The 24,430-nt window shown below is 42.3% G+C and overlaps 1 protein-coding gene across 1 annotated transcript in view; it reads right to left on the bottom strand.

Moving 5' to 3' along the window:
* The window catches only part of fras1 (Fraser extracellular matrix complex subunit 1), a 233,783-nt gene that overhangs the window by 159,939 nt on the left and 49,414 nt on the right, over window positions 1-24,430 (bottom strand). Inside the window, exons 7-8 of the mRNA XM_059337817.1 lie at window positions 18,325-18,465; window positions 13,059-13,205 (exon numbers count right to left, since the gene is read on the bottom strand). Coding sequence (XP_059193800.1) covers window positions 13,059-13,205; window positions 18,325-18,465 — 288 coding nt within the window. The remainder of the gene's footprint in view (window positions 1-13,058; window positions 13,206-18,324; window positions 18,466-24,430) is intronic.

The raw sequence follows: 24,430 nt of genomic DNA, 5'->3' as shown, positions 1-24,430 counted from the left end.
TTAGATCTTCTGAAATCTGTTAAACTTTTGAGGAGCTCCAAAGTCTGAAGAACAACAGAGTAAAGACATATTTTAATGAGGAGGTCTCATCTGAAACACACTAATTAAAGCAAAGTAAAGTAAATAGATATTCTCCTCTCTGTCTCTTTGTGTCAGATAAATATTCCCGTGGACGGAGGAAACCCTCAGAGCTGGAAGCAGCAGGAAACTGAGATGATCAGAACAATAAGAACACCTCGTGGTCTTTTATCTGATGGATCTGATGGATCTGATGTGTCTCAGTGAGGCGGGACCTGAACGTTAGATAACATCTCCTCTGAGACTGAACCACCATGATGCTCTGCAGGTGCAGGGCTGAGAGTCGGCAGGTGACGGAGCAGATAAAGAACCTGATCAGCTGTTAGAACATGAAAGATCTTCTCCTCCTTCTGCACGACTAAAGGAGAAACGTTTGGAGGGATTCAAAGGTGAAAGCAGACAACGAGATGCTGATTTTTCTCTGTACGCTGAAAAAAACATGAAGCTGACCAAGTATTTTATTCTTATATCCAGCAATAGTGTCTTAATGATCTTGTTTTAGTATAATTTACCTGCTGACCATAGCTTTATGTGCATATTTAATCATTATTATTAATGTTATTATTATTTAATGATCTTATTGTTTAAAGACTTGTTTTTAGGATTGACATTGGGAGCTTTGCTGCTGTTATATTTAACTGGCTGTTTCCAGTAAACTTGTTTTACTCTCTATTTTCAAACAACCAAACAACCAACCAACCAACCAAACAAACAAACAACCCACTATTCAACCTTCCGACCAGCCAACCAACCAACCAACCAACCATCCAAACAACCCACTATTCAACCTTCCAACCAACCAAACAAACAAACAACCCACTATTCAACCTTCCGACCAACCAACCAACCAGCCAACCAACCAACCAGCCAACCAACCAACCAACCAACCAACCAACCATCCAAACAACCCACTATTCAACCTTCCAACCAACCAACCAACCAACCAACCAACCAACCAAACGTACAACCCACCATTCAACCTTCCAACCCTTATCTTGTTTTAGTATAATTTACCTACTGACCATAACTTTATGTGCTTATTTAATCATTATTATTATTATTATTATTATTATTATTATGTGCTTATTTAATGATCTTATTGTTTAAAGACTTGTTTTTAGGATTGACATTGTGAGCTTTGCTGCTGTTATATTTAACTGGCTGTTTCCAGTAAACTTGTTTTACTCTCTACTTTCTTCACACTTTCCCTTTGTTTCATTTTCTATAAAAAGACTCAGCAGTAGTTTAAGAGTGGATGCTGACTCTGTCTGTCTCTGGGCCCCGAGGACACAAACAGACCTGTTTACAGTCTGAAACCACAGACTGAAATCTCAACGCTGATTCAGAGATTCTCATCTCTGCTGTCTTTCTCTCTGTAGAGGTTTAAACTCTGCTGGTTTGGCTCTCGGATCAGTCCTGCTGACCGATGATGTCTGCAAATAAATACAAATATTCTTATTTTGAGCAATTGTGGCTTGAAAAGCCAGACTGTAGTAACATTAAAATACGACAGAAATACTTGAAACGAGCACGTTTTGATGGTAGAAAATGCTTTTTAAATATCATTTAAACTCCATGCAGCTAAAACTCTCAACTGGAGCCAATATTTTAGGTAAAAACTCACCATATTCAACAGTTGAATAGATTGAAAAGCATGAAAAAGCTCACAATGTCAATCCTAAAAACAAGTCTTTACACAATAAGATCATTAAATAAGAACATAATACTAATAATTAAATAAGCACATAAAGCTATGGTCAGTTGGTAAATTATACTCAGAACAAGATAATTCAGATACTCTTACTGGATAGAAGAAGAAAATACTTGGTCAGCTTCGTGTTTTTTCAGTGTAAAAGCTGAGAGGGAAGTTCAGATTCAAGACGAGAGAAAGTGAAATAAAATAAATGAGAAGATGACATCAGAGGGAACGTCACAATAAAAGGAAATGTGCAGTTTGATCAGGACTCAGATGAAGTCAGCTCTGAGCCAGCAGCAGGAATGTCTCTCAGCCTTTGACTCTCAGCTGAATGCTCATTTCACCAACATGTCTGCATAACTCTGTCACTGCTTCAATGTGTGCCACTTCAGAGGAGACTTCTCTTCAACAACCAAGAAATCTTCTCCAAGGCACTTAATGAGTGTTGGGAAGTGTTTGACTGGGTTGATGGGACCCTGGTCCTCTACTGAGGCTTTCTACTGATTTCATATCACACCGCTCTGCTGCAAGCCATGAAATATATAATAATAATAATAATAATATACGTACAAACGTGTCGTTATTTGATGTCAAACTGACACACGATACTTCTGTATTTAAGGTTGGAGAACTAATTGTTCATCACTTCTCATGTTCGTGTTGAAAGAAAGAAGCTGAGGATTTAGTTTCACTAAGAACCTTCTGAAAGACCTTTTCAGTCAGATGTTTGGGGATAAAGTGATGGAGTTGTTCTTGTGGTTGAACCAGCTGGATGGAGTCCATGTAGTTTCTTGTCTATGTGATAACAGCAGAGAGTGACAGGCTCAATGATCAAACGTGTTTAATGAAACCAGAACATGTTTTTCCCTCTCTCAGATATTTCTTTTCATCTTGCATATCTATATTTCCTAGTGGCTGACATTTAACTCTGACTGTGATTATTTCTGCCTGCAGAGCAGCTTTTCTTCTTCCAACTGGTGGATGTGGCATCTGTCCAGGTGAGTCACAGCTCCAACATCAACAGAGACAGACAAGACGAAGACGAAGACGAAGAAAAAGAAAAAAAGAGCTTCCTCTCTTGTCATCTCCCTCCACACCTCTCACATCACATCACTTTACAACAAAACACGTCTCAGCATTCCTGCTGCCAAACTCTCTGCAGGCTCCGGGCGCTGAACAAATGGCTCCACGGAGGAGATAAGATAACTCAGGCGTCAGGGATTATTGACTGCACAGACTAAACCTGAATATAAAACTAAAATGGTATTGATTTGGCTGCTCAGAGTGGCTCTTTATGGCGTAGTTACCGTTTCTCAAGCACATAAAGAAGGTATGGTGGAGTTATAAATGCACGCCACGCAGGCTGGATGATCATATTGTCCCATGGGTCGGATTTATACCAGACATTATCAAGCTTTTCCTGAAATATAGAGAGCAGAAATCTCTTTAACGAGAGTCATACGGGGAAATAAGCGAGACTCTAAAGTCTCTCAATTAGTTGTGACTTTGTGAGTGTGAGAGGAGGACGGGACGTCTCTGAGTGCAGCAGGAGTTCAGACAGCGAGACGAACTAAAGTAGGACATCTTCTCTATGAGACGTTAGAGCGTGAGACAGAGCTGGGTGGTCCTCCGACGCCGACTTCTGCCTGTCTAGACTCGCCAACCCCACAAACAATGGATTCACACAGCAGCGTTTAAACAAGCCCTACTTTCCTCTCTGTGAGTCACTTCAGCCCTCAGAGCAGAGAAAGTTTAGAACCAGGAGAAGGATTCTTCTGCTTTTTAGTTAATTTATTTATTTTTACACTATATATGACCTGATGATAGTTTTTTCACTTTGAAAGAGAGAGAGAAAAAGAGAGAGAATAAGAGAGAAAGAGAGAGAGAGAGAGAGAGAGAGAGAGAGGCAGGAGAGTTTATCCGTCTCACACTGCAGCTGATAATTAATCATCATGTGAGACTCTGCTTCCACTGTCAATAATAATAATAGTAATAATAATAACAATAATAACAATCTACTTTGGACCACATGGTCTTTGTTTACATTGCCAACCAACCAACCAAACAAACAAACAAACAAACAAACAAACATTCTACCTTTCAACCCTCCAACCAACCAACCTTCCAACCAATCAATCAACCAACCAACCAACCAAACAAACAACCCACCATTCAACCTTCCAACCCTCCAACCAACCAAACAAACAAACAACCCAGTTTTCAACATTCCAACAAACCAACCAACCAAACAAACAAACAAACAACCCAGTTTTCAACCTTCCGACCAACCAACCAACCAACCAGCCAACCAAACAACCAACCAAACAAACAAACAAACAAAAAACAAACCCACCATTCAACCTTCCAACCAACCAACCAAACAAACAAACAAACAAAAAACAAACCCACCATTCAACCTTCCAACCCTCCAACCAACCAACCAAACAAACAAACAAACAAACAAAAAACAAACCCACCATTCAACCGTCCAACCCTCCAACCAACCAACCAAACAAACAAACAAACAACCCACCATTCAACCTTCCAACCAACCAACCAACCAACCAACCCACCAACCAAATAGCTATAATTCCCTAGTAAAGAAAAAGGCAATGAAATATTTAACAATTTCAAAGATAACATATAATTTCCCACAAAAAAGTATTTGGTTCTGTCTTTTCTGCACATTAAGTCTGTGTTTTTATTAAAAATATCTACTGAGACATTTTTCTTTGCTCTCTCTACAGTCAGCAGAGGATTAAAGGGATTTTATGATACTCATCTCCTTCTGTTCTTTCTATATGTTGATGCCAGAGGTCTCTGAAAGACAAATGCTCTGGATCCTTTACAACATGAACCAGTGTAAATATTAAACAAGGACTCTGTGAGTTCAGACGCCTCGGCTCAGGGTCACTCTGACGTCTTCTACTAAAAATAACTCTCACAGATCCATAACAGAGCTGAGAGATAAAACATTCATGTGAGGATGATCAAATGTACAAAGACGCTGAAAGAACAAACCGCTTTCCTGAAAAAGACACATTTTACTGTCTGTTCAGCTGATGGAGTTTCCATCATTCTCAGGTTGGTTTTCATGATAAATGCATGAATGAAACCACGAACAGCAGCTGTCGCTGTGAGCAGCAACTTCTCTTCTGGAGGGCTTTTATTATTCTCTGTAAAGAACTAAACAAAAACATCATCATGTATTTTATTTCAGCTCCTTGTTTCTATGGTGATGCCTTCTCAGCGTGCTGGTTTATTTTAAGCTTCATATGTTGTTAAATAACGGCTGAAAGCTCAATTATGACGCAGAAAGAAACGTCTGTCGCTGAGAGCTCAAGTGTTCCAGAAAACTCTTTCATTTCAACTGCCAATTCTTCCACTTCCAATTCTACATCTACTTCTACCTCTACCTCTGCCTCTACCTCTACATCTACCTCTACATCTACCTCAACCTCTACCTTTACCTCTACCTTTACATCTACCTCTAACTCTACCTCTACATCTACCTTTACCTCTACCTTTACATCTACCTCTAACTCTACCTCTACATCTACCTTTACATCTAGCTCTACCTCTACCTCTACATCTACATCTACCTTTACATCTAGCTCTACCTCTACCTCTACATCTACCTCTACCTCTACATCTACCTCTACCTCTACATCTACATCTACCTTTACATCTACCTCTACCTCTACATCTACCTCTACCTCTACATCTACATCTACCTTTACATCTACCTCTACCTCTACATCTACATCTACCTCTACCTCTACATCTACATCTACCTTTACATCTACCTCTACCTCTACCTCTACATCTACCTCTACCTCTGCCTCTACCTCTACATCTACCTCTACCTCTACCTTTACCTCTACCTTTACATCTACCTCTAACTCTACCTCTACCTCTACCTCTACATCTACCTTTACATCTACCTCTACCTCTACATCTACCTCTACATCTACCTCTACCTCTACATCTAAATCTGCCTCTACCTCTACCTCTACCTCTACCTTTACATCTACCTCTACCTTTACATCTACCTCTACATCTACCTCTACCTCTACTTCTACCTCTACATCTACCTCTACATCAACCTCTACCTCTACCTTTACATCTACATCTACCTCAACCTCTACCTCTACCTTTACATCTACCTCTACCTCTACCTTTACCACAACCAACCAACCATCCATCCAACCAACCAACCAACCAACCAACCAACCAACCAACCAACCAACCAACCAACCAACCAACCAACCAACCAACCAACCAACCAACCAACCAACCATCCATCCATCCATCCATCCATCCATCCATCCATCCATCCATCCAACCAACCAACCATCCATCCATCCATCCATCCATCCATCCATCCATCCATCCATCCATCCAACCAACCAACCAACCAACCAACCAACCAACCAACCATCCATCCATCCATCCATCCATCCATCCATCCATCCATCCAACCAACCAACCAACCAACCAACCAACCAACCAACCAACCAACCAACCAACCATCCATCCAACCAACCAACCAACCAACCAACCAACCAACCAACCATCCATCCATCCATCCATCCATCCATCCATCCATCCATCCATCCATCCAACCAACCATCCATCCATCCATCCATCCATCCATCCATCCATCCATCCATCCATCCATCCATCCATCCATCCATCCATCCATCCATCCATCCAACCAACCAACCAACCAACCAACCAACCAACCATCCATCCATCCATCCATCCATCCATCCATCCATCCATCCATCCATCCATCCATCCATCCATCCAACCAACCAACCAACCAACCAACCAACCATCCATCCATCCATCCATCCATCCATCCATCCATCCATCCATCCATCCAACCAACCAACCAACCAACCAACCCTCCAACCAACCAACCAACCAACCAACCAACCAACCAACCAACCAAGGATCTGATAAAAACAGATCAACCAGTTATCAGGTCAGGGTCTAAACATGAACTGCCTCTGAAACTAGAGATGTTCTGATCCCATTTTTTCCCTCCCGATACCGATCCTGATACTAATATCATCCTACATCTGCATGACTGTGATATGATTGTCATTGTGGTTGTGGCTCAGGTTAAACCCTTTGTGAAACATGAATAAATACAGCAGATTCACGCCATTTATTTTTACATTTATTTTTAAATAAAACAGTATACAAAAACGATGGAAGTTAAATAAATAAATCTGGGAATATATATTTGAATTAAAGTGCAGCCACTATAGAAGCTTAACAGAGCGACCCAGTAAATAGATTACGAGTTCAGGAAAGCTCCGCAGCACTTTGACTTCTTCATGAGGAAGTTTCCATGTCCAATTTAATGCATCAACTCTTTTTCAGCAAAGGTAAAAATCACCTCGACCAAGTAAAGCAACATGATTTTGTAGTTACAGAGATTTTTCTAATTTTGCAGAATGCATTCAGCATTTTTAATGCAATCTTTAGTGTTTAATGTTTTTTGTGTATTTTTTGTAATTTCTTTGTGTTTTTAATGTGTTTTTTGTGTGATTTTTATGTGAGTATTTTGTGTTTTTATGTGTTTTTTTTTACTTTTTTATATATTTTTGTGTGTTTTGAGTGTGTTTTATGTGTTTTTTGTAATTTTGTGTGTGTTTTTGTGTTTCTTTGGGGGTTTTTTTGTGTTTAAAATGTTGATCCAGTGAGTCTAAATGAAAATAAGAATCAGGCCATATAGGTGAAGTTGTGCTGAAAACAATGATACCAACATGTCATGGTAAAGATGTTTAAGTGGTGCATACAGACAGAATGAAAGGAGTCAAAAACTGACAAAATAGCCCCAAACGCCAAAGGATTAATAGATTAGATGAAAAAAGAATCCAAAATAAAATCCAAAAATGAGCATTTCAGGTTGAAGATCAGAGCGTTTTAAGGACGAGCATGGTGGGAATCAAATGAGGAGAAGAAGAGACGGAGGGAGACAGAGAGACAGACTGGACAACAGAGAGACAGACTGGACAGAGACAGAGAGACAGACTGGACAGAGACAGAGAGACAGACTGGACAGAGACAGAGAGACAGACTGGACAGAGAGACAGAGAGACAGACTGGACAGAGACAGAGAGACAGACTGGACAACAGAGAGACAGACTGGACAGAGACAGAGAGACAGAGAGACAGACTGGACAACAGAGAGACAGACTGGACAACAGAGAGACGGACTGGACAGAGACAGAGAGACAGACTGGACAACAGAGAGACAGACTGGACAGGGACAGAGAGACAGACTGGGCAACAGAGAGACAGACTGGACAGAGACAGAGAGACAGAGAGACAGACTGGACAACAGAGAGACAGACTGGACAGAGACAGAGAGACAGACTGGACAGAGACAGAGAGACAGACTGGACAACAGAGAGACAGACTGGACAGAGACAGAGAGACAGAGAGACAGACTGGACAACAGAGAGACAGACTGGACAGGGACAGAGAGACAGACTGGACAACAGAGAGACAGACTGGACAGAGACAGAGAGACAGACTGGACAACAGAGAGACAGACTGGACAACAGAGAGACAGACTGGACAGAGACAGAGAGACAGAGAGACCGACTGGACAACAGAGAGACAGACTGGACAGAGAGACAGACTGGACAACAGAGAGACAGACTGGGCAGAGACAGAGAGACAGACTGGACAACAGAGAGACAGACTGGACAGAGACAGAGAGACAGACTGGACAGAGACAGAGAGATAGACTGGACAACAGAGAGACAGACTGGACAGAGACAGAGAGACAGAGAGACAGACTGGACAACAGAGAGACAGACTGGGCAGAGACAGAGAGACAGACTGGACAGAGAGACAGAGAGACAGACTGGACAGAGACAGAGAGACAGACTGGACAGAGAGACAGAGAGACAGACTGGACAGAGACAGAGAGACAGACTGGACAACAGAGAGACAGACTGGGCAGAGACAGAGAGACAGACTGGACAACAGAGAGACAGACTGGACAGAGACAGAGAGACAGAGAGACAGACTGGACAACAGAGAGACAGACTGGACAGAGACAGAGAGACAGAGAGACAGACTGGACAGAGACAGTGAGACAGACTGGACAGAGACAGAGAGACAGACTGGACAGAGAGACAGAGAGACAGACTGGACAGAGACAGAGAGACAGACTGGACAGAGACAGAGAGACAGACTGGAAAACAGAGAGACAGACTGGGCAGAGACAGAGAGACAGACTGGACAGAGGGACAGAGAGACAGACTGGGCAGAGACAGAGAGACAGCCAGCAGTGAGACATCTGCCTCTCGTATGAACTGGTGATCCAGAGCGGAAGCTTCAACGTCTTAAGAGGTTATATAACAGGGAGATACCGCTGGGACAGAGGTAATCCAAGGCTGGCTGGGCGTGTGTGTGTGTGTGTGTGAGTGTGTGTGTGTGTGTGTGTGGAAAAAGGGAAGAAAAAATGAAGAAATATGCGAAAATCTCTCAGAAAGAGAATTAGAGATTTTAAAAGGAGCTTTGTGTATATTTAAGTGTTTGTGTGTGTGTGTGTGTGTGTGTGTGTGTGTGTGTGTGTGTGTGTGTGTGTGTGTGTGTGTGCATGAGAAACAGTGTGTGTGAGATCAGAAAGCGAAGAAAAAATGAAGAAACATGTGTAAATCTGTGAGAATTAGTGATGTTTAAGAGGAGCTTTATGTATAGATAAGTGTTTGTGTGTGTGTGTGTGTGTGTGTGTGTGTGTGTGTGTGTGTCCATGCAGAAATGATGACCCCAGTATTTTTGTGGCCCTGAAGCCTCGAGGCATCTTTTATTAACCAGAGTCTGGCTGAGCTCGACCTATTTCAGATGAGGTTGTGTATTTACACACAAATATGTGTGTTTAATCATGCTTATCTGCTGGTGTGTGTGTGTGTGTGTGTGTGTGTGTGTGAGAGAGCTAAATTCTGGTTGCACTTTCACACCCAAACACTGCATGTCATCAGAAAGTGTAATTAAAAGTCACTGTGTGTATTTTGTGTTTACCTCCTGCTATCTGTTCCTGCTGGCTTCCATCGTGTCAACACGCCTGTTTTTAATCTGCAGCCAGCGTCCAGATACGTAAAAACTCATTTCACTACCCAGCGAGAGGGAAGAGGACAGCAGCATCCAGCTTCTACACACCAACACGCAAAAACATCAAGCTCACCAAGTATTTTATTCTTCTATCTAGTAATAGTATCTTATTTATCTTGTTTTGAGTATAATTTACCTAGTGACCCCTCTACACAGGGTGAATAACCCCTCTTCACAGGGTGAATAACCCCTCTTCACAGGGTGAGTAACCCCTCTACACAGGGTGAGTAACCCCTCTTCACAGGGTGAGTAACCCCTCTACACAGGGTGAATAACCCCTCTACACAGGGTGAGTAACCCCTCTACACAGGGTGAATAACCCCTCTTCACAGGGTGAGTAACCCCTCTACACAGGGTGAATAACCCCTCTTCACAGGGTGAATAACCCCTCTTCACAGGGTGAGTAACCCCTCTACACAGGGTGAATAACCCCTCTTCACAGGGTGAGTAACCCCTCTACACAGGGTGAATAACCCCTCTTCACAGGGTGAGTAACCCCTCTTCACAGGGTGAGTAACCCCTCTTCACAGAGTGAGTAACCCCTCTACACAGGGTCAGTAACCTCTCTACACAGAGTGAGTAACCCCTCTACACAGGGTGAATAACCCCTCTTCACAGGGTGAGTAACCCCTCTACACAGGGTGAGTAACCCCTCTACACAGGGTGAATAACTCCTCTACACAGGGTGAGTAACCCCTCTTCACAGGGTGAGTAACCCCTCTACACAGGGTGAGTAACCCCTCTTCACAGGGTGAGTAACCCCTCTACACAGGGTCAGTAACCTCTCTACACAGGGTGAATAACCCCTCTTCACAGGGTGAGTAACCCCTCTACACAGGGTGAGTAACCCCTCTTCACAGGGTGAGTAACCCCTCTACAGAGAGTGAGTAACCCCTCTACACAGGGATTTCAGTCTTGTGTAAAGACTTGTTTTTAGGATTGACATTGTGAGCTTTTTCATGCTTAGTTTAAATGATATTTCAAAAGTATTTTCTACCACCAGTATCTACCCACAGATACTGAAATTAGAAAAAAACATGCTAGTTTCAAGTATTTCTGGCTTATTTTAATGTTACTACCGTTCAGTTTTTCAAGCCACAATTGCTTGAAATAAGTATTTTTGCATTTATTTCCAGACAACATTGGTTTTCTAGTTTCTAGATATTTTTACTTATTTAAAGAATTCTTACAAAGAAAAGTTTACTTATAGCACCGGCAGATAATTTGACTTGTTTCCAGCATGTATTTGCTTAATTATAGTTATTTATTTCTCATTTTGGTTTTTGCAGTGAACAGCCCCAGATTACCTTCTCTATTGATCTCCTGGTCGATAGTTTATTATATTTCAACTGTCAAATGATCAGGATCATGGAGGAAGGTTTGATGTATGTTTGTCTGTTTATTAGCAAAGATCTAAAGAAAGCTCATCTCTCCCTGTGAGCGTGACTCAGACAGAAACTCATTAAAAGTCTTGTTTTACTGTTTTACACCAAAAGGTGGAGAGAAATGTTTACACAAAGAAACTTTTCTCCAGTTTGTTGTGGAGGCGTCGGGGTTAAACAAGTATTCTTTTGATCACTTTAAAGTCATATTTCTGTTTCTTTTATTGGATTGTGAAAGAAATGATTCCTCAGCAGCTTTTACTGTAGTTTGATTTAAACTGTTTGATCTGCGCTAAAGAGATTATAAGGCTCAGTAATTATGATCCACGTGTTACTGAAACGCTCCGTCTTTCTTCTCTCACTTCTTTACTTTAATGTTTACGTGCACAGACTTCAAAGAAACAAATATTTGTATTCTAAATATTAAAATAATGACGCTGCCAGCAGTGATGAACTGGCCCGAGCAGAGTGACCTGATGATTATTTGGTTCTTACCAAGATAAAAAAAAAACTTTAGATTTAGAAGTGTTAGATCATTTATCTTGTTTTAAGAGTTAATTTCTTATTTTAAGTGTTCAACATGCTTATTTCTAGATTTAATTATCTTAATTTAAGAAATCTCTTGGTTTCATTCTGGTTTTAACTGGTGTTATTCTAGTTTTAACTGGTTTCATTCTGGTTTTAACAGTTTTTTTTTTTTTTTTAACTGGTTTCATTCTGGTTTTAACTGGTTTCATGTGGTTTTATTCTGGATTTAAATGGTTTTATTCTGGTTTTATCTGGTTTTATTCTGGTTTTAACTGGTTTCGTCCTGATTTTAACTGGTTTTATTCTGGTTATATGTGGTTTCTTATGTGGTTACGGTAAGGGTTAGATCTTAGACCGATAATCCTAAACTTGATTTGTTCTGTGGTGTGATTTTATGAAATTATCTTCTTGAATGGGTGATGTGTGAAGTACAGTTATTGCTGTAGGCTTTTTTGTTTCTATCCTTGAAATGTTTCTATCTGTTGTTTTGAGACTTGTCTATGGTGAATTTCCACTCAGTGGATAATAAAGTTTTTATAATCGTAAAGAGCTGAAATATTCCTGCTGATCAAATCGAATGGAAACTGGTTTAATGAGACTGATTTCAGAGCTTTTTCTCTGCACTAATAGAGTCTAAAATCCACTGAGTCCAGCTGTGATGCAGGAATAACTTGGTAAAGCTGTGATTTTTGTGCTATAATCTGAAATTCAACATCAAATACCAACTATGTTCTAATGAACATCCAGAGCAGCAGAAATCAGGAGGAATGTGGATTCTTTGCATGTAAAAGCATGGTGTCCAGTCTCCTGGAAGACTAAACCTCTCTTTGTTCTCTGCTTCAAAGAGAACAAAAACCTGCTTTGTGTCCGACTCTTTCTTTCGGGAGGATTTGGAGAGAAAACGCTGACTTTATTCCAGCAAACAGACATAAGAGCAGCGACTTTCAGCTCCTCAGATCATTTTAGAGCCGACACTTCAAAAGAGACAGACTGCAGGGCTTTAAAGTCAAAGATATTAATCTGAGAACATCTATTTTACTAAGATGCTTGGTGTTTCTCATGAATAATGCAGCTTATTGGAGCTGCAGCCTGCTTCTGTGTGGAGGTACTAACCCACCGAGTCGCTGGTTCAATCCCCACCGGGGCCGCTCACTAAAAATACCAGCACTCACGGAGGGTTTCTGATGAAAGCTGCTCTTAAACGACACACACACACACACACAGAGACTCACTGAGGCATACTCCGGTGGCGGCGCTGAGGAAGAAGCCGTCCTGGCAGCTTGTCCTGCAGTATCCGTTCTGCAGCGACGCCATCGAGGAGCAGGAGGAGCAGTCGGCCTGGGACGGACCGGAGCAGCTCAGACAGGACGGGTGGCACGCTGGAAACAGGGAGGAAGGGGTTAAAATACAAGATACAGTGGTTTCCATCAAGGTAGGAGGAGACAGGAGAGGAAAGATGATGGAAAATAGATGGAAAATAGATGGAAAGATAGAGAGAAAGATAGAGAGAAAGGAGCAACAGAAGAGGAAAAAGTTTGGGAAAATGTAGGGGTGCACCGATCGGGCACCGATTTCCTTAATTTTGCAGGATCGGCGATCGGCCGATTCTTTTACGTCAAACCGATCTTATCTACCTCGATAGTAACCGCCCACCGGCGGAGCAGTGCTCCCAACTTTGTTGCTAAATTTAGCAAACTTAGCAACTATTTTTCAAGAAAGTGACTGGAGACAAATCCAGCCGAGATTAGCGGAGACTCTGTGCATAATTAGCCATGCTGGTTTGTTTATGATCGGCTAATGGTAATGGTAATGGACCTGCACTTATATAGCGATTTTCTAGTCGCTTTGCAACCACTCAAAGCTCTTTACACTACAGACTGACTCACCCTTTCACACAAACATTCATACTGGTGGCAGAGGCTACCCTAAACGGTGCCACCTGCCACCATTGGGAATTCATTCACACACCGATGAACACAGCATCGGGAGCAATTTGGGGTTCAGTATCTTGCTCAAGGATACTTGGATATGTAGGCTGCTGACGTTGTCACAGTTAGCGACGGTGAAAACCAAACTTGTCCCGCCGTAGAAAACCCTCCTGTTTGTTTCTTCTTCTACAGTCTGGCATCTAGCCGCCACACTGTATCATCAAAACATCTGTTTTAAGAGTTAATTTATTATTTTAAGTGTTCAACATGCTTATTTCTAGATTTAATAATCCTAATTTAATAAATCTTGTCAAGGTAAATTATCTGTCCATGCAGTGAGATAATTTCCCTCAGATTTACTGTTTGATCTGGTTTTTAGACCTTTTTTATCAGTGTATTAACTGTGTTTCCGACCATCATTTACATTGTAGCTGTGGCCCAGAATAAATACGTGTCCATTAGTGGGAGCAGTGATGCTGCAGACTGTAAAACACTGATGAGTGAAGGAGAACAGGTAGAATATCTCCAGCAGATAATTCACAGAGAGAAGTGTTGTAGAAGTGTTTGGTCGAGGCCACTGTTCATTCATCTCTGTCACTATTTACTCTGCTTTTATGAATAAAAACTCTCCTGGAAGAGTTAGACAGAGATATAAAACCACTCAACCCTCGTACCAACTCTGACCTCATATTTAACGTCGTGTATATACGTTTTTGAGTCGTTGTCAGTCAGAACATTTCTTCAGCTCCCACAGGAGGAGGGATAACACCAGCATGAATGTGAAGATGAGTTTAAGGTTAGAAGTTCATTTGCTTCTCAGTTATTCTTTAACTTGAACTCCTTCAGGGCGCAAACACACACAGTCTGCAGAGACTTCATAGTCATAGTACAATCAAACTCACTTTAATACGTATGGAGCGAAACTTACAGAATGAGAGTCGTGTAAAAGGTTTCCAGGGTCGATGAAGGATTTTTTTTCTATGTTCATCAGTAATAAAGGAAAAAAATTACAAATAAAAACGGAAAGTTTGAGTGAGCGATAACAGCTTCTACATTTAAAACTTTAACTTTTAACAAACATTAACAAAACTGCATTGATTGATCATTTTGGGCAGCAGATGAACTCCAAAAACTGTAGCAGAACATTCTAAAAACACACGTTATTAACATCTTATCATCTTTGTTATTACAGGGCCGGCTCTAGGCGACATCTAGAGCGCCATCTGCTGGAGGAGCGCCCATTGTCCCCCTCCCTTCGTGTTCTGTCTTAAAAATAATAAATATTAACAAAATAAAGAAACAGATAAACAATGACATTTTGTCACTTGTGGTGCTGAGTCACGTGACATGTGGTCATTGCCTTGCCCCCCTTTAGACGGTCAGGTCACCCCCCCTTCAGACGGTCAGATCGCCCCCCCTTCAGACGGTCAGATCGCCCCCCCCCCCCCTTTAGACGGTCAGATCAGCCCCCCTTTAGACGGTCAGATCGCCCCCCTTTAGACGGTCAGATCGCCCCCCTTTAGACAGTCAGATCAGCCCCCCTTTAGACGGTCAGATCGCCCCCCTTTAGACGGTCAGATCGCCCCCCTTTAGACGGTCAGATCAGCCCCCCTTTAGACGGTCAGATCGCCCCCCTTTAGACGGTCAGATCGCCCCCCTTTAGACGGTCAGATCAGCCCCCCCTTTAAGGGGGGGCTGATCTGACCGTCTAAAGGGGGGCCTCTCTTGTCTCTAACTTTGTTAGCGTCTCCAGCTGGGCTTCTTTGAGAATTGACTTGTCAGTTAATAATTCTATAGACAGACAGTTGTATTATATAGCTGGTTGGCTCCATGGGCAAACACAAACAGGAGTTCCCCTCCATGAAACAGCAAGCGGAGCTGATAGACACCAATGGATCTGGCCTAGGGCCCCAGATGGACTAGAGCCGTCCCTGGGTGTGAGTGGACTCAGTTATCTTGCAGCATGTTAACCAGAGAGATGATGCAGCTTGTTAATGTAAATCCATTAGCTCTGATCTCTGGTTCATGGTTTATCATATCTGACCTCATTTAACCCTTTCTATCCCAAACACACTAATGTTACTGTTCATCTGGAGGAAAACGTTGAACCTCATGATTCCTTTTGTCCTTTTTTTCCTCCAAACGTTGAACTGAATCACCAGACGGATGTTTGAGAGGCTCAGATCCTTCTGGACATAAACTAATGTTTCTCTGCTGATTGGCTCATTAGAAACTAACCTGAAGAAATATTTATATTTTGAGGAAACTTCTGCTGCAGGTGACTCTTTCTTAAAGCTGCTCTGATCGATACTTTTATATAAGTGCAATGAATTAAATGACTATATGAGTAATGAGTCTGCAGCTCCACGGGGCTTTTTACCCTCACTAGTTTCTCTTTTACGGCTAATTTATCCTCAGTCTCAGTGTTTTTACCACGAGGAGACAAACCAACAAGTAGTGATAGTAAAACGTCTCCAGCAGCAACAATCAGACACTCAGAGAGTCGAAGTGAAGAAAAGAGGAACATTCAGGAGATAAACAGCAGATTGAAAGTAGAGCTGCAGGTCTCAGGATGAGTCAGCAGGTCTGTGAATGAGGCTTTTTGGTTTCTGGTTGGCCTGAAAATGATATTTGCGGTTCACAAAAGCATCAGATATTTTTATATGTTGTTCGAGTTCATAAAATTCGTCAGCGTGGGAATTATGAAACATTGACGTGTCTTTAAAAAGTGTCTAAATGTGACTAGAGACGGTTTATCAGGGACATGAAACATCATTTTTTTCTTCTGATTCTGATAATTTTTTTGATAAATCTACTTTTTTTTTTACTTGTTTATGGTAATTTGACTTTTTTATGCTATTTCAAATTTTTCTGGTAATTTTGACTTTTTTCTTGTAATTTTGACTTTTTCTGGTAATTTGACTTTTTTCTGGTAATGTGACTTTTTTTCTTGTAATTTTGACTTTTTTATGGTAATTTTACTTTTTAATGGTAAATTTGACTTTTTCTTTGGTAATTTTACTTTTTATAGTAAATTTGACTTTTTTTCTGGTAATCTAACTTTTTTCTGGTAATTTTGACTTTTTTATGGTAATTTTGGGTTTTTTATGGTAATTTTTCTTACTTTAGTGCTTTAACTTCAATAACATTAATGAATCGAGGAGTTTAACTTGAAATGGAGAATATTTACTGTATGCTGTAGTTTCTCTAGTTTCATCAGTAAATTTGATGCTTTTCCTTCTTCTCCTGGTTGTTGTTGTTGTGCTGCTAATTTGGTCAAAAGGTGAAGCATTAAAACCTATTAAAAGCCTTTAGATAAATAGTGATAATTGAGTTTAATGAGGTGGAGCTCAGTGATCCACAGCAGCAGACTGATAAAACTCATCAGATCTGAACACAAACAGAATATTTATCAGCCTCCTCTGGAGCTCTGGCTGAGTCCATTTAGTATTTAATATCAATGTTTTTTATTATGACACTGACTGAACTAATCAGCTGTAGTCTGGACCAGAAACACCACACCAGAACTCCCTGGGTTCCTTTAAAATCTGCTTCTGAAGAGGAAATAAACAGAATCTTTGCAACAGAAATATTTAAACATCTGTCCGATAATTAGGCACATTCATAGTCTCTCTGATATAAACATGGGTTATTTTTGTAAAGGAAATGTTTGTGTTGCTCTCTATTAATTACAGATTTTACTAATTATGTTCTGTTGTATTTAGCTGCTTATTTCCTCTGTTTTGTTTCAGTTCAGTCTTTAGTTTCTGCAGCTGTCGAGGAGGGAGGGAGGAGTTTATAAGGAGACACAATGATGGCAGAGTTTTATTTATTTATTCTATGTGTTAGAATAGAGAGTTATAGAGGGCGTGGCCTGAGACTTTAGAGAGGGCGTGGCCTGAGACTTTAGAGAGGGCGTGGCCTGAGACTTTAGAGGGCGTGGCCTGAGACTCTAGAGAGGGCGTGGCCTGAGACTTTAGAGGGCGTGGCCTGAGACTTTAGAGAGGGCGTGGCCTGAGACTTAGAGAGGGCGTGGCCTGAGACTTTAGAGGGCGTGGCCTGAGACTCTAGAGAGGGCGTGGCCTGAGACTTTAGAGGGCGTGGCCTGAGACTCTAGAGAGGGCATGGCCTGAGACTTTAGAGAGGGCGTGGCCTGAGACTTTAGAGAGGGCGTGGCCTGATACTTTAGAGGGCGTGGCCTGATACTTTAGAGGGCGTGGCCTGAGACTTTCCCCCCTAAAGGAAACACGACTATTATTCAACCTGTAACAACTTTTCCACCTTTGGTACTTTACTTCAGCATATTCTGATGCTGTTACCTTGTATTTTTACCTCAGTAAAGTCTTGAATATATATACATATATATATATATATGGGGCTGTGAGGACGAGTCTGTGTCCTTGAGAATGAGGACATGTTGGACAGAGACGTCCTCTTTATGTTCTCAGGTGAAGGTTTCAGGTTAAGTTTGGCCGAGGGAATGAAGAGAGGCTGAGAGCTCTGGACTGGAAGGAGGTGAGTAAAAGTGTGTGTGTGTGTGTGTGTGTGTGTGTGTGTGTGTGTGTCTCACCTTGGACCTGGTTGTCCTGGATGAAGAAGCCTTGTGGGCTTGTGGGGACGCAGCGTCCCTGGTGCAGGCCGGACGGGGACCGACAGGACGAGCAGTTGTCTGCAGACGGACCGGAGCAGAGCCAGCAGGACGAGTCGCACTCTGAGGACACGGAGACACACAGAGAGGACACGGTTTATTCTCAACACACTCTGAGGACACGGAGACACGGAGACACACAGAGAGGACACGGTTTATTCCCAACACACACACAATAAAAACCTAAAAACATCTAAAGCTGTGGACAGAGACAGAAGAGTTTACAGTCGTGTTGAGTGAACCAGGAGCGTACTGTACTGTGGGTTTGTTTGGCTCTTTATATTACTTTATATATATATATATATATATATATATCTCTTTAGCTCTAGTGTAGCAGCAGTGCAGCATAAATACATCAGAACTGAAAGAGTCAGAGTCCTTTCACTGCTGTTAAAGATTATACAGTGAGAAATAGTTTCAGCAGTGAATCTGGGCTCTGATCCACCACGATCCTGTTCTCCTGGATCCTCTACTGGATCCTCTACTGGGTCCTCTACTGGGTCCTCTACTGGGTCCTCTACTGGATCCTCTACTGGGTCCTCTACTGGGTCCTCTACTGCAGCTATTCTCAACCTTGGGGTCGGGACCCCAATTGGGGTCGCGAGATGATTTCTGGGGGTCAACAAATCATTTAGGAAGTCAGCTCTGTCTCCACTGTGTTAAAGTGTTCATGTGTTTTAGTCTTTTTGGTCACTTAATGTCTTTTTTTTGTCATTTTGTGTGTTATTTGATCATTTTGTGTCTTTTTTGGTCATTTTGTGGTCAATTTGTGTCTTTTTTTTTGTCATTTTGTGTCTTTTTTGATCATTTTGTGGTCAATTTGTGTCTTTTTTGGTCATTTTGTTTCCTTTTTTTGGTCATTTTGTTTCTTTTTTGGGTGATCTGAACTGTGCGTGTGAGATTGTGTTCAGTGAGTGGGGGTCGCAGACAACATGCATGTTAAATTGGGGGTTGCGACTCAAAAAGGTTGAGAACTACTGGATCCTCTACTGGATCCTCTACTGGGTCCTCTACTGGGTCCTCTACTGGGTCCTCTACTGGATCCTCTACTGGGTCCTCTACTGGGTCCTCTACTGGATCCTCTACTGGATCCTCTACTGGGTCCTCTACTGGGTCCTCTACTGGGTCCTCTACTGGATCCTCTACTGGGTCCTCTACTGGATCCTCTACTAGGTCCTCTACTGGGTCCTCTACTGGGTCCTCTACTGGATCCTCTACTGGATCCTCTTCCTCTCTACTGCATCTCTTCCTCTCTCTCCTGTTGGTGTCCCCAGAGCGCTCGGTGTCCATGCCAGTTGGAAGTCATGTGACAGTGCGAGGGCCGGCAGCCAGCAACCAATCACAAGTCACACATTAACACCAGAGTCAGTGCCAGCTCCGGGGATCCTGATCCAAGAGGGCCCCGAGCCAGAGAGAGTCCTGGAACATGCTCTGCTGCTCAGTGTTTCAGTTCAGATGATGAAACATAAAACTTCCACTAACGGACCATTTCAGGATGATTTATGAGGACAGAGGCTGGAAGCTGCAGGTTAAAGACTTCACTCAGCTCCAAACAGCAGCTAATGTTTATGTTTACCAGCTCAGTGTGTTTATGTTTACCAGCTCAGTGTGTTTATGATGCATCAGTATGTTTATCATATCAATCTCCAGCTTGGATCCATCAACTGGTCCCAGCAGCTCTGCAGGGACCTTGCTCTCATGACTGATGACCAACTGGTCTTCAAGGTTCATGTGTCCTCAGCTGATCCAGATCACCTGACCCAGCAACCCACCACCTCCTGGTTCAGGTCCTGGCGTTACCACGTCTGGACTCCTGGTTCAGGTCCTGGCGTTACCACGTCTGGACTCCTGGTTCAGGTCCTGGCATTACCACGTCTGGACTCCTGGTTCAGGTCCTGGCGTTACCACGCCTGGACTCCTGGTTCAGGTCCCGGTTTTACCACGTCTGGACTCCTGGTTCAGGTCCCGGCGTTACCACGTCTAGACTCCTGGTTCAGGTCCCGGCGTTACCACGTCTAGACTCCTGGTTCAGGTCCTGGCGTTACCACGTCTAGACTCCTGGTTCAGGTCCCGGCGTTACCACGTCTAGACTCCTGGTTCAGGTCCCGGCGTTACCACGTCTAGACTCCTGGTTCAGGTCCCGGCGTTACCACGTCTAGACTCCTGGTTCAAGTCCCGGTGTTTCCACGTCTAGACTCCTGGTTCAGGTCCTGGCGTTACCACGTCTAGACTCCTGGTTCAGGTCCTGGCGTTACCACGTCTAGACTCCTGGTTCAGGTCCTGGCGTTACCACGTCTAGACTCCTTGTTCAGGTCCCGGCGTTACCAAGTCTAGATTCCTGGTTCAGGTCCCGGCGTTACCACGTCTGGACTCCTGGTTCAGGTCCCGGCGTTACCACGCCTGGACTCCTGGTTCAGGTCCTGGCGTTACCGCGTCTGGACTCCTGGTTCAGGTCCTGGCGTTACCACGTCTGGACTCCTGGTTCAGGTCCTGGCGTTACCACGTCTGGACTCCTGGTTCAGGTCCTGGCGTTACCACGTCTAGACTCCTGGTTCAGGTCCTGGTGTTACCACGTCTAGACTCCTGGTTCAGGTCCTGGTGTTACCACGTCTAGACTCCTATAACTCTCTACTGGCAAGTCTTCCTGCTGCACCACCAAGCCTCTGATGATGATCCACAATAGACGTAGAATGACCCAACAAAACGGCAAAAAATTACCCAAAAAATACATATATCCATCCTGACAACCGACAAACTGATGTCAGGAAAGACAAAAAAATGACCAAAATAGACACAAAATGGCAAAAAAGACACAAATTGACCAAAAAAAGACACAAATCGACCAAAAAAAGACACAAATCAACCAAAAAAAGACACAAATTGACCAAAAAAGACACAAATTGACCAAAAATTGACCAAAACCACCAGGAGCAGTCAGAGCTTCAGGTCCTGCTGGAGGACAGTTTATAGACTCTCTGGACCAGAAACCTTCCAGGAACTAGACTAGTTCCTGCTGCAGGTTCAGCTCTGCTGCATCATTTCTGAACTTGTTGTGTGTCTAGGGATGGGTTCCTTTCACATTTGAACCGATACGGTACCGATACCCGGTACCTGGGAATCGGTACCGGTACTCAACGGTACCAATTTTCGGTACTTTTGCGTTTGTTTATGTGGTAATAAATGTTAATTTGTTTAATAATAAAATCTAATTTTTTCAATTCAACATATTTATTTCTCAAAATATAAACTTTAAAAAATATATCCAAACACTATAACATCCAGGATGAGCAGTGCTTTATTGTTTTATTGTAACATGAAGGTTGCAGCGTTATCAAAGAATGCAGAGGAGCTCTCAGGTGCACGGAGGAGAAAAAAAAAAAAAAGGTTGCAAGTGCACGTGTGATTTGTTGTGATGACGTCGTAGCTGTAGCAGCACCGGTCAGACAGTATTGTGGGCGTGGCATGTTTGGAATAAACAAAGTTGAGTCGGGCTGCTCTGTCCACATATCGAGGATGACGCAGGAGTCCGAGGGATTTAATTTCAGCGAGGCAGTTTGGAGTAAATTGGCCAGTAATATTCCTGAGTTGAAGAGCGGAGTATTAGCGGAGGACCAGAGATGCAGCAGCTAGCTGCTAGCTGCTAATGACTGGTCTACAGAAGAATGGAGAGAGCAAACGGAGTAACGAAGGTACAATCTGGAGGCAGACGAAGGCCAAGCCCGGGTAGAGTCATTGGAGAGATAGCAGCTGGGGGCTAGCAGGCCTAGAGCCGGCTGTTCGTCTCTGCGCCGGGGCGGAAGAGGGCAGCAGCTAGTGGCCGCGGTGAGCAGACAGGACCAGACGAGGAGGTAAATAAAATAAATAAAGAATAGTGCGATCGTCAGCACGCTTGTTAATCAAAGACGTTAAATGAAAACAGGTTGAAATCAATGATCAGTTTAAAGTTAACGCCGTTTAGGTACCGAAACACGGTACCGTTTGATTTTACATGAATCGGTACTCGGTAGTACCGACGGAATTCGGTCGGTACCTATAAAAGTACAGAATTCTGTACCCATCCCTATGTGTGTCTGCTTGTGATGCATGCAGCTCCTCGTCTGTCCTGCAGGATTTACCTTCCCTCCCTCCCCCACACCTGGAACTCTCTCTCTCTCTCTCTCTCTCTCTCTCTCTCTGATGTTCTCTGGCAGCTGAAGACAAATATCTGAGCTGCTCTGGCAGCGAGAGGAGCCACGAACCATCCAGCTGGAGGAGGAGGAGGAGGAGGACAAAAGGGCTGTCACCTCCTGGCCAGGAACACCAAGTCTGTGTGTGTCTGTGTGTGTGTGTGTGTGTGTGTGTGTGTGTGTGTGTGCGTGTGTGTGTGTGTGTGTGTTAGTGCATGACTCTGTTTTAGTCTACAGACTGAATGCAGTCAGGTGTGTGTGTGTTTATAATTACTTCTCTCTGGATTCTTTCAGTCTGTCAGCTCTAGTGTACACTCTGAGTGTGTGTGTGTGTGTGTGTGTCTGTGTGTGTCTGTGTGTGTGTGTGTGTGTGTGTGTCGTTTTATCTCCGCCCACCTTTCTCCCCGCCGCCTACCCACAATCCTCTTCTTCTCCTGTCAGCTTAATTGGCTGCTGAGCGATAAAACAGACTAAATGTTTAAATATTCTTTATGTTTCTGTTCATCCATCAGCTCTGCCAGCTAATAAAAGTCCTGCTTTCAAACTAACTGGCACCAAAAGTGTTAATTATGTAAATTGTCCCATTTTGGAATCATAAATATTATATTTCTGTGTTATAATAATTACTGCATTAATTCATGTTTTCATCACTTAAATGTTGCAGCTGGTAAACGTGGAGCTCATTTTAATAACTTTATTTACTTTTTCTAGGTAATATACCATAATTTATATATTTTTTAATTCTAATCATTGATGCATTAATGTGTATTCATCACTGGTACTAGTGAGGTAAACAGAAAACCTATATACTGCCTGCTGCTAGCTCAATCATTCATATTTATTTATATTAGATTATTGTATTAATGGTGCCAACAGTGAAAATCTGTCACAAATAACTAATGTTGTCAGGCTTAAAAAGAACAACATTTACTTCTAAAATGTAGTAGAAAATGGAAATAAAAGTATAAAATAGCAGGAAATGGAAATACTAAATAAAATGCAAATACCTCAAACTGTACTTCAGTAAATGTACAAAATGTATGAAATATTTACTGTTATATTAATTAGTGAATTTACTTTTTCTAGGTTGAACCTATAATAATATACCATCATTTATTAGGTGATTTAGATGTTTTTAGGAATAATTTGAATCTAGTTAAAGTCCAGAAACCTTAGAAACATTATTATTCCATTCCAGCTGACACAAAGCTTAGAGATTAAAGAGCTGATGTCAGAGAGGATCATTCATTAAGATTAGAGGAGAAGAATGAGGAGCAGCTTCTCCTTCTCTTATTGCAGCCTGGATGTGTCATGTGTTGCCGGGCGGATTATTGATTCCTGAGATACCTTGTTGAAGTGCGAGGGCGTTCTCATCTCTCGCTCAGACAACCAGAGTCACTACTAACTAACTCAAATTATAGTGAAAATGTCCTTCGTTTTCATCTTTGTCAACTTTTTTCATACATAATGAAGATGGATCAGACAAAGGAAATAAAGGAAACATTTACTGTGACCTCTTTTAATCTCCCACCCAACAAATACCCCATTACAAAACACTACAACTAATAAAAAATAAACTAAAACTAAAGCTTTTCAATTAAATAAATACTAAACTAAATCTAGCAAACTCACTCTGAAAACTAATTAAAACTAACTGAATCTGAAAACAAAAAATCACAACAAAATTAAAACTAAAACTGATGAAAAATCCTAAACTATTATAACCTTGCAAGGGAATTCACTGTTACAATGAGGGTCCTCACAATGATAGAAGTACAAGGACGTGTGTGTGTGTGTGTGTGTGTGTGTTCTTGTACTTCCTACATAGTGAGGACCAGAACATGTTTTTAACCAACAGAGTG

The sequence above is a fragment of the Centropristis striata genome, chromosome 7 (assembly GCF_030273125.1).
Source record: "Centropristis striata isolate RG_2023a ecotype Rhode Island chromosome 7, C.striata_1.0, whole genome shotgun sequence".
Classification (NCBI taxonomy): domain Eukaryota; kingdom Metazoa; phylum Chordata; class Actinopteri; order Perciformes; family Serranidae; genus Centropristis; species Centropristis striata.
This window is presented reverse-complemented; position numbering and strand designations above follow the sequence as displayed.